General features: G+C 40.7%; 1 protein-coding gene across 1 annotated transcript in view; it reads left to right on the forward strand.

Moving 5' to 3' along the window:
• Positions 1-13,087, forward strand: part of PAPSS1 (3'-phosphoadenosine 5'-phosphosulfate synthase 1) — a 105,379-nt gene that overhangs the window by 30,060 nt on the left and 62,232 nt on the right. The window contains exon 5 of the mRNA XM_047856517.1: positions 1,070-1,188. Within this exon, the coding sequence (XP_047712473.1) occupies positions 1,070-1,188 (119 nt within the window). The remainder of the gene's footprint in view (positions 1-1,069; positions 1,189-13,087) is intronic.

The following is a 13,087-nucleotide window of genomic DNA, read 5'->3' on the forward strand; positions in this document are numbered from 1 at the left end:
ATGACTTCTGTAGGGGGTCATGTCAAGGGTGTAAGATAGGAACAACATATCTTCAGCTCAGCCAGCCCATTCTTGGGAATCATCCTGTATTCTTTCTCTTTGGCAATTACATGGTAACATATTTAAAGGGGAAATCTAAATAGTGGTTGACACATAAACTGATTATGTTTGATTGTAGAATGTATTTTGTGATGTGACAGGATTAGCTCCCTTAGTTACGTTTTGCTTAAGCTAATAGTGGTTACTTTGTCTTGAACACTTAATCCTGGTAGCAGAAGCAGCCTTCAGAGCTTCAGTTTGGCTGTAGATAATCCTTGTGAATATAATGAACAGATTAACTTGGTGTCAGTGTTTGCATTGAGAGGAAAAAAAAACCTCATCTAGTTTGGTTTATGACTAGGGTTTAAGTACTGTATTCTGTCTTCCTGTGGAGACATTGAGGTGCCCTGGACCACTTGGTATTTATTCCTATTTATTCATAGGCAGTTTGGGCATTTAGTTAAAAGAAAAAAGGTGACAGAAGAAGTTATAGTCAATCCTCATTATTTGAGGATTCCATATTTGCAAGTTTTCCTACCTGCTAAAACTTTTAACCCCCCACATGAGTACTCATGGTGCTTAGGCAGTCACTTGTGGACACACACAAAGTGGCAAAAATTTTAGTCCTCCCACCTGAGTACACGTTCCCAGCTGAAGTTGAACAAAGTGACACCCAGCCTTCCTGTTTTAGCTTTTGTACTGTAAAGAAGTGTCAAAAAGAATCTGGTGATGACTGAGCCTTGCAGGAAGCTGACCCCATGTTTCCCCTAGGGGCCAGTGGTTTCAGTAGTCACTCACTTAGTGTCCGTGGCAACTTTGTTGAACTGTGAGTGAGAATTACCTGTACATGTTTAAAGGAGAAACAAAAGTTTAATCAGAAGTCTTCTCCCAAGGAAGAAGTTTCAATACTATAACCTTGTAACTCAGAAGGGTTAGTGTAAATACGAACTTCACCATAGCAGAGACTTGCACCAAAGAAACAAGCCTGTTTTAATTTCTACCCCCTTCAATGCTCTGGTACCTTTTGTAGGTTTCACTGGAATCGATTCTGAGTATGAAAAACCAGAGGCTCCAGAATTGGTGCTGAAAACAGACTCCTGTGATGTGAACGACTGTGTCCAGCAGGTTGTGGAACTTCTACAGGAACGGGTAAGGGAAGGTCAAAGAGAGAATCATCAGAATAAATAATATTCATCTCGTGATCTTCCCCCACCAAAAACAAAACAAAACAAAAAAACCAGGTGATGCTAATATGTAGCATATGGTGCTGACAGTTTTCTGAGAGTGTGCGTCCCTGTGTTAGGTGTTGTGGGGGCCCCAGTGTATACAGTATGAAATACGTTGGTCAACATGAACCATAGGAGGCTTGGGAGCCAAAAAATCTTTTATTTTACCAGTAGTTTTACCACACAAATACCTAATAGAGAATATTCAGCCTTGATTATATAGCTCTACAACTTGGTATTATTGTATTTTTTTTTTTTTATTTAATGTTTATTCGTTTTTGAGAGACAGAGACAACGTGTGAGTGAGGGAGGGGCAGAGAGAGGGAGGCACAGAATCCGAAGCAGGCTCTAGGCTCTGAGCTGTCAGCACAGAGCCTGATGTGGGGCTCGGACCCACAAACCATGAGATCATGACCTGAGCTGAAGTTGGATGCACAACTGACTGAGCCACTCAGGCGCCCCGACATTATTGTACATAATGCAGGTAACTTTTCCTAGACATTTAGAGAGTACCCAGATCTTAGCCTGTGCAACATGATGATATCCTTACGGTTGAGTTTTAGGAAGGGAAAGGTTCCAGGACATAAAGATCTTTCTTTGGTTCTGGAGCATGTAGAAGCATAAAGAGGCTGGCTATTTTCCCAAGGACTCAAGCCATTTATTAGATACATGATTCTCTCAGAGTTTAGTGCAGTCTCCATAGTTAGAAATTCTTTTTTTTTTAATTCTTTTTTTTGTAATTCTTTTTTATTTTAATTTATTTGAGAGAGACAGAGACAGAGTGAGCGGGGGAGGGAAAGACAGAGAGAGGGGATCCCAAACAGGTTCTGCACTGCCAGAGCAGAGCCCGATGGTGGGCTTGAACCCATGAAATGGTAAGATCATGACCTGAGTTGAAACTAAGAGTCAGATGCTCAACTGACTGAGCCAACCAGGTGCCCCCTAGAAATTCTTTTTCTTTCTTTCCCTGCTCCTTTCTTCATACTTCCATGGGCCCAGTGGAGGGTCATGCACTTAACTCAGTTAGGGAGGACCTGGCCTTTGGGTGGGCATCAGTTGTTACTCTTTCTCCTAGTCATGGTGTCCCCACCTTTGCTGCCTAGTGCTGTGCAGGAACTCCTGTTTAGTGGTACATAGACAACAATGCATCATTGTGCCCCATTCTGTTTTAACTGTGGCCTGGGGCATCTGAACCCCCTCTTGATGTTTCAGATCTTATTACCATAATCCTCTGTCATCTAGTATTTCTTACTGGATGTATTAGACATCAACTTAAAAACATTACCTGTGTCTGGATATATTATAGATGTTTGGCCTTAGAATTGTTTTCACATTATAAAGTATCTGCCAGATAATTTACCTGGAACTCCCGAATGTATTTCCCTAAACGTTTTCGCCAAATGAGTAGAAATAATGTGAATGTGTAATGGCACTGCTCCGATGTTTTTCTCCGTATGTATTGGCGTACAGTCTGCAGGCTCACGAGACCCCATCCTGGGAGGTTTTCTGTGCTTCGTCTTTCTGCTGTCTGGGTTTCCTGTTAATCGGCTTCTGAGCTCTGCTGCTGGTCCTGCTGCTGTGCCTCTGGCTTCCCTCCTCATTATCCATTCTTTCATCGTCAGCAGTCAGACGTCTGTCAGAAGCTCACTACTTATTTTGTCACAGTCCTGAGCACTGGCAATACAAAGATTAATCAGCCATGTCTCTGTCCTTGAGGGATTTACACTGTTGGTGATGGAAGGGGGGATAAGAGGGTGCAGCTGCTAGAGATGTGTTAGAAACATGGTTTCAGTGTGCACAGAGCATTCTGGGAGGCACAGAAGAATGAGTTTGGAAAGGCTTTATTCCAGATCTTTCTCACCTGTTCGTTTTTAAAAGATTTTTTTGGGTGCCTGGGTGGCTCAGTTGGTTGAGCACCCAACTTCGGCTCAGGTCATGGTCTCATGGTTTGTGAATTTGAGCCCTTCATCGGGCTCACTGCTGTCAGCACAGAGCCTGCTTCGGATCCTCTGTCTCCTCCCCTCTCTACCTCTCTCTCTCCTGCTCACGCTCTCTCTCTCAAAAATAAATATTAAAAAAAATAAAAGATACTTTCACTGGGCATAGTATTCTGAGTTGACGGGTTTTGTCCCTTTTAGTACTTTAAAGATGATGTTCTATGTTCTGTGGTCCTCTGCATTGCTTCTGATGAGAAGTTCATTTCTTGGCTCCTCTCCTTGTAATGTTTCCTTTTATTTCCACCTGAATTCAAGATTTTCTCTTACTCCTTCGTTTTTAGCAGTTTGAGTATGGTGTGTCTGGGTCTTTCAGCAGTTTTAGGTTTTTTTTCTTTCAGTTCAGAGTTCTTTGACTTGTTCTTTTTTTTTTTTTTTTTAATTTTTTTTTTAATGTTTATTTATTATTGAGAGAGACAGAGACAGAATGTGAGTGGGTTAGGGGCAGAGAGAGAGGGAGACACAGAAGCAGAAGCAGGCTCCAAGCTCTGAGCGGTCAGCACAGAGCCCGACGTGGGGCTCGAACTCACGAGCTGTGAGATCATGACCTGAGCCAAAGTCGGACGCTCAACCAACTGAGCCACCCAGGCGCCCCTGACTTGTTCTTTTATTACTTTCTGAAAACTCTTTTTGGCCACTATCTCTTCAAATATTTCTTTTGCCCTATTCTTTCTCTTTTTCCTGGGATTCCAGTTAGACATATGTTAGGCAATGTAATACTGTCCCACAGCGTTTATGTGTTCTGTGCTTTCATTCTTTTTATGTTAATTTGTCAGCTTTAATAATTTTTACTCTCTTACTTTCAAGTTTAGTCATTCCTCTGTTGTATCCAGTATATTGACACTTAGAATTATTAAACTTCGATAATCATTACAGAAATTATATCATAATTTGGCTCTTTTTAAATTTTTTTATTTTAGAGAGAGCAAACGAGTGGGGGAGAGGGGCAGAGGGAGAGAGAGAATCTTAAACAGGCTCTATGCTCAGCACAGAGCAGAGCTTGATCCCGTGAACTGTGAGATCATGACCTGAGCTGAAATCAAGCATCAGATGCTTGACAGACAGAGCCACTGAGGTGTCCCTCTAGTCAGTGATTCTGAATTGTTTTATAGAACCTCAGGGAAGTACACATTGATACTCTCATATATAATGTAGGGGGCTCATGAATCTCTGAAGCCATTTTAGGGACTCCAGTTAAAACCAGGTAGTTCAGATACTTATATGGCGCTATTAAACTTAGCGTGTGATGGATGCTGTGTCATCTCCCTTCTGTCTTTACTTTCATTCCTAACCACTTCTTTGAGGCCCTATATAGAATAGCATCCTTTGGGTTTGACCCTTCATCTACATAGAGGCTTTTTTTTTTCTTCTTTTGTAGTGAGTGGGTGATTTTGTTGTTTTTTAAAACTATTTTGAGAAAATTTTACAACTTTTCTGTAAATGTAAAAGAGTACAGAGAGTTCCTTATATCCTTCACCCAGCTTCCTATTATTTTAATACCTTACATGACTATAGAACATTTCTCAAAACTAAGAAATTGACCCTGGTAAGATACTGTAAACTACATGACAAATTTACTTGTATTTCACAGGTTTTTCCACTAAGGTCCTGTCCTGTACTAGGATTTGATCCAGGATCTCACCCTGTGTTTAGTGTTAAATTGGGTTTTAACCATGATTCTGTGAAATGAAAACACAGACTTCAGGTAGTGCCTGTCATGCCCAGGACTTTTGCAGTTCCTCCGTCCCCAGTGGTTAAAAATTGAGGGTAAACTGCCCCCGTATGATTTTCAGCTTGTACTACCTGATATTTCCTTAACTGGTCACCCCATCTCCAGTTTGATATGCCTTTTAAAGATTAAAAAAAATTTTTTTTCTAATGTTTATTTTTGAAAGAGAGAGAGAGTGAGCTTGTGTGAGTGGGGTAGGGGCAGAGAGAGGGCGACAGAGGATCCGAAGCAGGCTCTGAACAGACAGTAGGGAGCCTGATGCGGGTCTTGAACTCATGAACTGCGAGATCATGACCTGAGCTGAAGTCAGACACCCAACCAACTGAGCCACCCAGGCGCCCCTGATGTGCCTTCTCTTCCATCCTGTATCGTTCACAGAGTCATCTTTCTAAAGTGTAGTCTAGGTTTTGTTTTGTTTTGTTTTTTTTACTCTAAAGAATTTACTGATTTTGCCATGGTTTATAGAATTAAGGTGATCTGTGTTCAAGGTTCTCCACAGTTTGGTTCCAAGCTACGTATTTTCTTATTATTGTCCTTATGTATTTATTCTGCCACAGTATTATTACTGTTTTTTTCTTGGTGCTGTTGCTTGCTTTAGTGTCTGTGGCTTTAATTAAAGCCTTGCTTCCAATGTGTTTGCCCCTAATCAATAATTATACTAATTGTTCTTCTTTATAGATGGTAGTTTATGTTGTACCTGCTAGACAGTTGATGATTGGATAGTTTCATTCTGTCTAGATAAAAAAAACTAACATTTACTGAGTATCTAAGGGTCATATGTGTGGGACTTTGTGTATTTTATTTATTAATATATTTAAATGTTTATATTAGTGCACACACGCTTTCATGCAGGGGAGGGGCAGAGAGAGAGGGGACAGAGGATCTGAAGCGGGCTTTGTGCTGACAGCAGAGAGCCCTATTTGGGGCTATAACTCACGAACCATGAGATCATGACCTGAGCTGAAGTCAGAAGCTTGACCTACTGAGCCACCCAGGCACCCTGCTTTGTATCTTTTAAAATATTTGTTTTGATTGTTAGAATCTGGGTGGAAGTGACCTTTCTCCTAGTTCAGCTTTCAGCTACTTCTCACTTGACTGTGATGTGACAGTTTCCCAAGTGGTCTTTGTGCTGAGTATTTTGTGTAAGTACTCTGGTTTTATTCAATACAGTAAACCCCTGAGGTGTTTTAGAGATACTAAGTAATTCGCTTATGGACATATTGTATTTTATACCTAGGATTTTGGGTGTATGAATTCCTAGGATTCATTTCCATTTGCCTCTGGCTTTTACTTTCAACAGTGTTCTCATGATACCTAAAGTGCAGTGTAATTAAATCTATAACCAGAAAAGTGTTCTGGTTATATTAGTTTAAGATGGGGAAATTTTCTCTTGAAAAATTATTTATTTGTTATTTTTTAGAGAGAGAAGGGAGTATGCAAGTAGGGAGTATGCAAGTATGCAAGAAGGGAGGGGCCAAGGATGGGGAGGGGAGAGAGAGAGAGAGAGAGAGAGAGAGAGAGAGAGAGAGAGAGAGAGAGAGAGGAGAGAGAGGGAGAGAGAGGGAGGGAGGGAGGGAGAGGGAGAGAGAGAATCCCAAGCAGGCTCCATGCTCAGTGCAGGGCTCGATGCAGGGCTTGATCCCATGACCCTGGGATCATGACCTGAGCTGAAATCAAAAGTCAGATGCCCAACTGACTGAGCCACCCAGGTGCCCCATGAAAAAATTTTTATTTTTATCCTAAAGCTCAGTGGTGACAGAAGAAATGCAAATGGCTTCTTAATGCAATTGCTTTCTTTTGGTATCACCCTCATTTGGGGAAAAGATAGGACTTCACTTCTCATTAAAAGTATGTATTTCTGTGTTTTACTTGGTTGAACCTGTTAGTTAATTTAAATTTTTTTTAATGTTTGTTTCTTTTTGAGAGACAGAGAGCACACATGGGGAGGGACAGAGAAAGGGAGAGAAAGTATCCCAAGCAGGCTCTGCACTGTCCTTCCATATGGGGCTTGAACTCACAAACCACAAGATCATGACCTGACCTGAAATCAAGAGTCGGATGCTTAACCGATGGAGCCACCCAGGCACCCCGATCCTGTTAGTTAATTTCACATATACTTAGTGTCTTACGTAGTAGGTACTGTTGTAAAGCACTGGGGATGTGGCATTGTATTAAACGGTAAAAATTCTGCCTCATGGATCTTAATTTTTGGTTTTAATTACCATTATTTATAGTTGTAGACTAGAACGTATAAATTCATTTTTTCTTTTATTAGCATGATGTAGAATTTATGAATGTAGTTGAGGGAAGAAATACACACCCGTACATGACTACTTCTGTTCTGACATTTATTCTCCTTTGATTGTTTTTTTTTTTTTTTTTTTTTTTCACAAAGTTGAACCTCAGACGAACATTAGGGCACATGGGTAAACCAGTAAGCACCTGATGTTCAGCTTGGAGTTGATGGTTGGTGATGCAAGGAGTCCATTTGCCTGCTGCACCCTGAAGGCAAGGGAACTCCGTGTGGTCTGCACCTTCCGAAGAAGCAGATCCTCCCTGGTGGTCCAGGGTGGCACATGCAGCACAACCTCATTGTCATCACAGAGGCATTTGTGGGGTTTTCCAGAGGTGGCTCATGGGAGGTCAGGGTAGAGCTGGTTGCACAAATCTAGACTGGGAAGTGAAGGGGATGACAATGTCGAGTGCAGTGCTGAGAGCAAGGAGTGAGTATATGAAGTTAGAGGTTGTGCACTAACCAGCATTATTCGTATGAATAGAATTGTGTGCACTAGAAGGGAAAGTGGCAGGCAAAGATAGAAGTCCAAGAGAATTCCCACATAGGCAAGGCCTTCAGTAGTTGTTCTGGTAGCATTAATACATTTGATGTTGGGGGTGCCTGGGTGGCTCAGTCACTTAAGCATCTGACTCTTGGTTTTGGCTAAGGTCATGATCTCACAGTTCTTGGGTTCGAGCCCCTGCATTGGCTTTGAGCTGGCAGCATGGAGCCTACTTGGGATTCTCTCTCTCCCCTTCTGTCTGTTCCTCCCCCCACTCATGCTGTCTCTTCCTCTCTCAAAATAAATAAAATTTAAAAAAAATACATGTAATGTTATATCAAAACTCTGAGAAGTAAGTTATAATTATCCTCATTTTACTGATGTGGAAACAAGTCAGAGAAGTGAAGCTGTTTGTCCCAGGACGGGGGGGGGGGGGGGGGGGGGGGGGGAGGGCGGGGGGGGGGGGGTAGAGTCAGATTTGAACACGGTGTGTTGGATTCTGCGATCCAAGAGCCCATTCTTCTCCCAACTGCCTTGCCTTTTATCTAGATTCTTTCCATTTCTTGTTTGTGTCTGAAGTATCAGTCTTTTCTGTGGGTCTTTTTCACATTCCTTGACCTTTTTTTTTTTTTTTTCCTAAGCATAGTTGGGAATGAGAACTTGAGAGTATTGGGTCTTAGAAGGAGCTCATAATTTTTAGCCTACCTTCAGAGTACTTCAGAGCAGATCAGAGGCAGCACTGTCTGAATTGGAAGGAATGTTGACCTTGTAAAGAAGTAAATTGCCTGTGCCTGTCTCTGATTAGTGTGAAATGTGTATTCTATGTAGTGTGAAATAACAAGTGATTGTCGGTTACCTAATTTAACTTGCAAAGCTGGGGCACATCGTGCCAGATGAATTACAATTTACTTATGTACTGACACCTAAATCTAAATAGTAAATGAGTGGCTTGGGTTATTAAGCCATAGAAGAAAATCTTATTTCTAAAATAATAAAGCTAAGTACATTTTGTTTCTTTTTCGGGTTCCTCAGTTTGTTAGATTTTTGAGGTTGGTTTGTCTTATTCTCTTACCAACTAATTGTCGAATTCTCTGACACCAACTGGGTGTCTAGCAATTCGATTCTGTTCTCACACTAACTGTCCAGAGTTAGTTTGGACACTGCAGGTGAAGGGCTCCGTCTCACAAGACTGCCTTCACTTCAGATGCCAGCTGCAAACAGACACCTACATTTCTGCCTGACGGACTGTACATTCAGGGGTTACCCAGACCCCCTATCCCCTGGTTGAATAATTCAGCTCACAGAACTTAGGAAAGCACTTTACTTACCATTACCAGTTTATTATAAAGGATACAACTCAGGAAGAGCCAAATGGAAGAGATGTATAGGGCAGGGTATGGGGCAGGGAGAGCTGTGGTGCTTCCATGCCCTTTGTGGGCATGTTGTCACAAACTCAGAACCTCTCTGAATCTAACCATAAGGGCTTTTATGGAGGTTCCATCACATAGCCGTGATTAAGTCTTTGGCCACTGGTGACTGAACTCAGTTTCCAGCCTCTTCCCCAGCCCAGAGTTCTGGGGACAGAATTGAAAGTTCCAATGCTCTAATCTAAGTATGGTGTGGTCTTTTTTGAGGACCCCCTTAGCCTGGAATCATCACATTATCATATCAAGCACACTTTCCAGTTAGGAGATTCCATGAATTTTAAGGACTCTGTGTCAGGAACCAGGGACAAAGACCAAATATATAGTTCCCATTGTAATATATGGCAGACTTTTTTTTTTTTAATGTTTATTTTTTGAGAGAGAGGGGGAGACAGAGCATGAGTGGGGGAGGTGCAGAGAGAGAGAGAGAGAGAGAGAGAGACGGAATCCAAAGCAGGTTTCAGGCTCTGAGCTGTCAGCACAGAGCTTGACACGGGGCTTGAACTCACGGACTGTGAGATCATGACCATGACCTGAGCCAAAGTCGGATGCTCAACTGACTGAGCCACCCAGGCGCCCCCATGGCAGACTTTTTATTGGAGCAGAGAGGGATAGCATGGTTGCGGCTTCCTAGACGATCCAGCTGTTTGAGAAGTGCTGTCTCCATGATAGCTAGCAAAGGAATTTTTCTATCTGATGCTTGGTAATGCTTTGGAGAGACTCTCCCGAAATGAATTCTACCAGGTATTGTTTCTTTAACGTTCTTTGAGATATGGCACTGGTTTTGCTGTCCAAGAAAAATTTGTTTTTAGTGTTCTGTACAAGGGCTATTTTAGGATGATGGGTATTTTGATCAGCATAATGTTGTATATTCTCAGTCGTTCCTGGATTGTCTTATTTCTCTTTCTGTCTGGTCTTTGTACTATAATTGGAATAAGGAAATGTGTTCGTTTATATAAATACTTCATTTCTCAAGTGTTTGGTCAGAGCATCTTTATTTTCTTAATGTGCTTCTGTTGGTGTATCTTCACATTTTATTCAAGAAAGTAGAAGGCACTGAAAAATGCTGAGGATTTTGGATTTAAGTTTCTTCCCCAAACCCTTGAATGGTCACTAGATGGCCTGCTGGGATTGCATTTAACTTGGTGTGTTATGACATAAGGAAGTAGGATTCTTGCTGCTGGTTTTAATCTAAAGTGATATTTTAAATACTGTTTTTAAATCTGCTAGGAACTCTAGATTTACTAGTGCTATAAATTATTTAAAGGTTTGTCTTTTTATGAAATGGTGGTTTAGTGCTGTAAATGGATTTTATACTGCACATAAAAACCTGACTTCACAGCTCAGTTTTAAAGTGTTGCCAGAAGGTCGTTTGGTGTTCATGCTTTGGATGCATGTAGTTTAGATAATAGAAATTTAATAGTTACATAAAATATGAATGAGCTGTAGTGTTCAAATCTGTTGAGCAGATTTGGCTGAAGAAAAAAGTGCAGAAAATACTTAAAGGCAAAACTTAGAATGTGGAATCACAATGTTTATTAACGTGTTCACAGTTCTTTAGGAAGATTAAAAAGAGAAGGCAAGATTACTACTATTTTCAGGTAGTGAATGTTCTGTCTGCCAGTTTCCAGATAAAAGCAAACAATTGTTCTTTTGAACAAAGGTTACAGATACAGTGTGTTAGCTCTTAGATTGTGTTTAGTCAAGCAAAAAAAAAAAGAAAAAACCACTTTTGAATACCCATATAACAGTTTAGAATTAAGTTAATATTTAAACATTCATAATATTTCAATATTTCTAGATCTAGGTGATTCCTGGTAGCATGTGAATTAATGATCCCCTACTGAAGAGCTTCCCCTGTATTCCCTTTATCCTTAAAAGCTGGGTGACTGTGGTGCTCTTAAGACTGGACGCGAGGGGTTTAGGTATATAAACTCTTGCTCGTGGCCTGGCTTGTGGTCTATTTTTGTTTTAGAGGAAATTCCCTGAAATAAAAAGTTTTCTGTGTACGAGGCGAAGAAGAACACATTGTTTCCTAACAGCTGACTGTGTTTCTGGAAATCCTAATGAATCCCAAATAGAATGGATAGCTCAATGTGGCTGGGACTTCACGTTATGTTGTCCAGATATCTTGTCTCACTTTGAGGTGGTTTTGCTCCTTTTAGATGTTTGGCAGTGGTTTTGGAAACTGAAAAGATTTGTCAGTAGAATGTGCTAGAAACTGGCTGTGTCTACATTTAAAAAATTCTTTTTGTATTCCTCGTAGAGTGTTCTCTTCTCTCTACACATAGAATCTATATAGAACTTGCATTCTTTGAGCAAATGTTCCATGTTTCTTTTGATTCGTGCTGTTATGCTTGTGCTGATTCAAAAAATATTCACTTGATGTATTTTTTTTTTTTATTTTGGAAGGGAAAAACAGTAGCAACCTCTTGAATTTTTTTTGACTTTAGTTAAGCATTGGAAGAATTTTGTACTTAAGTTGGGAGGCTAAATTCATTTAAAAATATTGCTGGATGTGAATTTTGAAAAGGGAACAGTTATGGGTAATGCTTGTGATGAAAAAAATGATTTTGATTCAAAATGAAAAAAAATTCCCCTTTCTTGAAAGGAAAGTGATTATTATAGCCTCCATGTCCATGCATATAATGTAGCAAGTTACTAAAAATGTATTCATCCCAAATGTGCTCATGGTTGCATGAGTACACAAAACATTAAAAAAATAATTTGAGCTCATAGTATTGATACTACTCTTTGATGTTCAAACAAGTTCCTTGGAGACACTTAGATTTTCTCACAAATTATTTGTATATTTGTTCTCTTAACCTAGGGTGTGGTTGGAAGGAAGACGTGATACATAGAAATATTTGTTCTCAGTTCTTACTTTGAGTGTCTCTTCAGCGGGAGTGGGTTCACGTTCCCCAGTGTCCAGTGTGGTTCTGGAGAGGGGTGTTTCCAGGGTGGAAGCAAGGTGCATGCACCCAGCCACGTGCCTGGAGCATCACGGTGGACAGTGCGTGCCGCTGCTGTTTGTCACTATTTGTGAGCCGAATCTAGTGATGCCGGTCTTGGGAACCAGCTCAGCATGCCCTGTTGCATCCAACAAGGGTAAAAAAGATTAGTCTGTTGGATGCTGTCCTGTGGCCCTCCAAAACTGTTGACAGTTTTCAGCGGTAAATGCGGTGGCAGAGCAGAATAGTCAACGCCTACAACGTAAAAAAGATCTCCCACTCTTACAATAATGTAACTTTCAGAAATGGCAAAGAAAACTTTATGTAGAGTTGTTTGTGTCCGTGAAATTCTTCTCTTCCCTGGGTTCCCTATGTCATTGTTGCCTGACTGTGGATTCTGGGTTTTGAAAAAAGTTGGTTGAAAATCCCTCACTTAACCTTCATGGAAGTGATGAGGACTAATTGAAATGTTGAGTATTTTTAGTTTTTGTCTAGAACTTTATCAACTTGTGAAGATCACATGCAGACCAGAATTCCTGGGAAATTATGAACTAAGAAGATAAACTAAGAACAATTTGTGTGACAGAATGTCTCATAACTTAGTTTTCATGAGAGAGACAGTAAAGGTTTGTTGTTGTTGGTTTTTTTGGGGGGAGGGGGGATAATATTAGGACCTTAGTTGGAATCCCAGTTGTAATATTTATCAATTAACTACATAAAATACCTAATTTCTGTGGCTTCAGTTCCCTTGTCTGTTCAATGAGAATTACCATACCTGTCTTAGAATTGTACCGAGGAGTCTATATGAGTTAGTATATGCAGAGTGCTTAGAGCAGCTCCTGGAACGTAGCAAGCACATTATATTTATTGAATATTTTTTGTGTGTTAAGTGCATTGGCAGATAGTATGGCAGGGACTGGGGGCCAGTTCTTAACCTCTTCTGAGCC

Source organism: Prionailurus viverrinus, chromosome B1, assembly GCF_022837055.1.
Source record: "Prionailurus viverrinus isolate Anna chromosome B1, UM_Priviv_1.0, whole genome shotgun sequence".
Classification (NCBI taxonomy): Eukaryota; Metazoa; Chordata; class Mammalia; order Carnivora; family Felidae; genus Prionailurus; species Prionailurus viverrinus.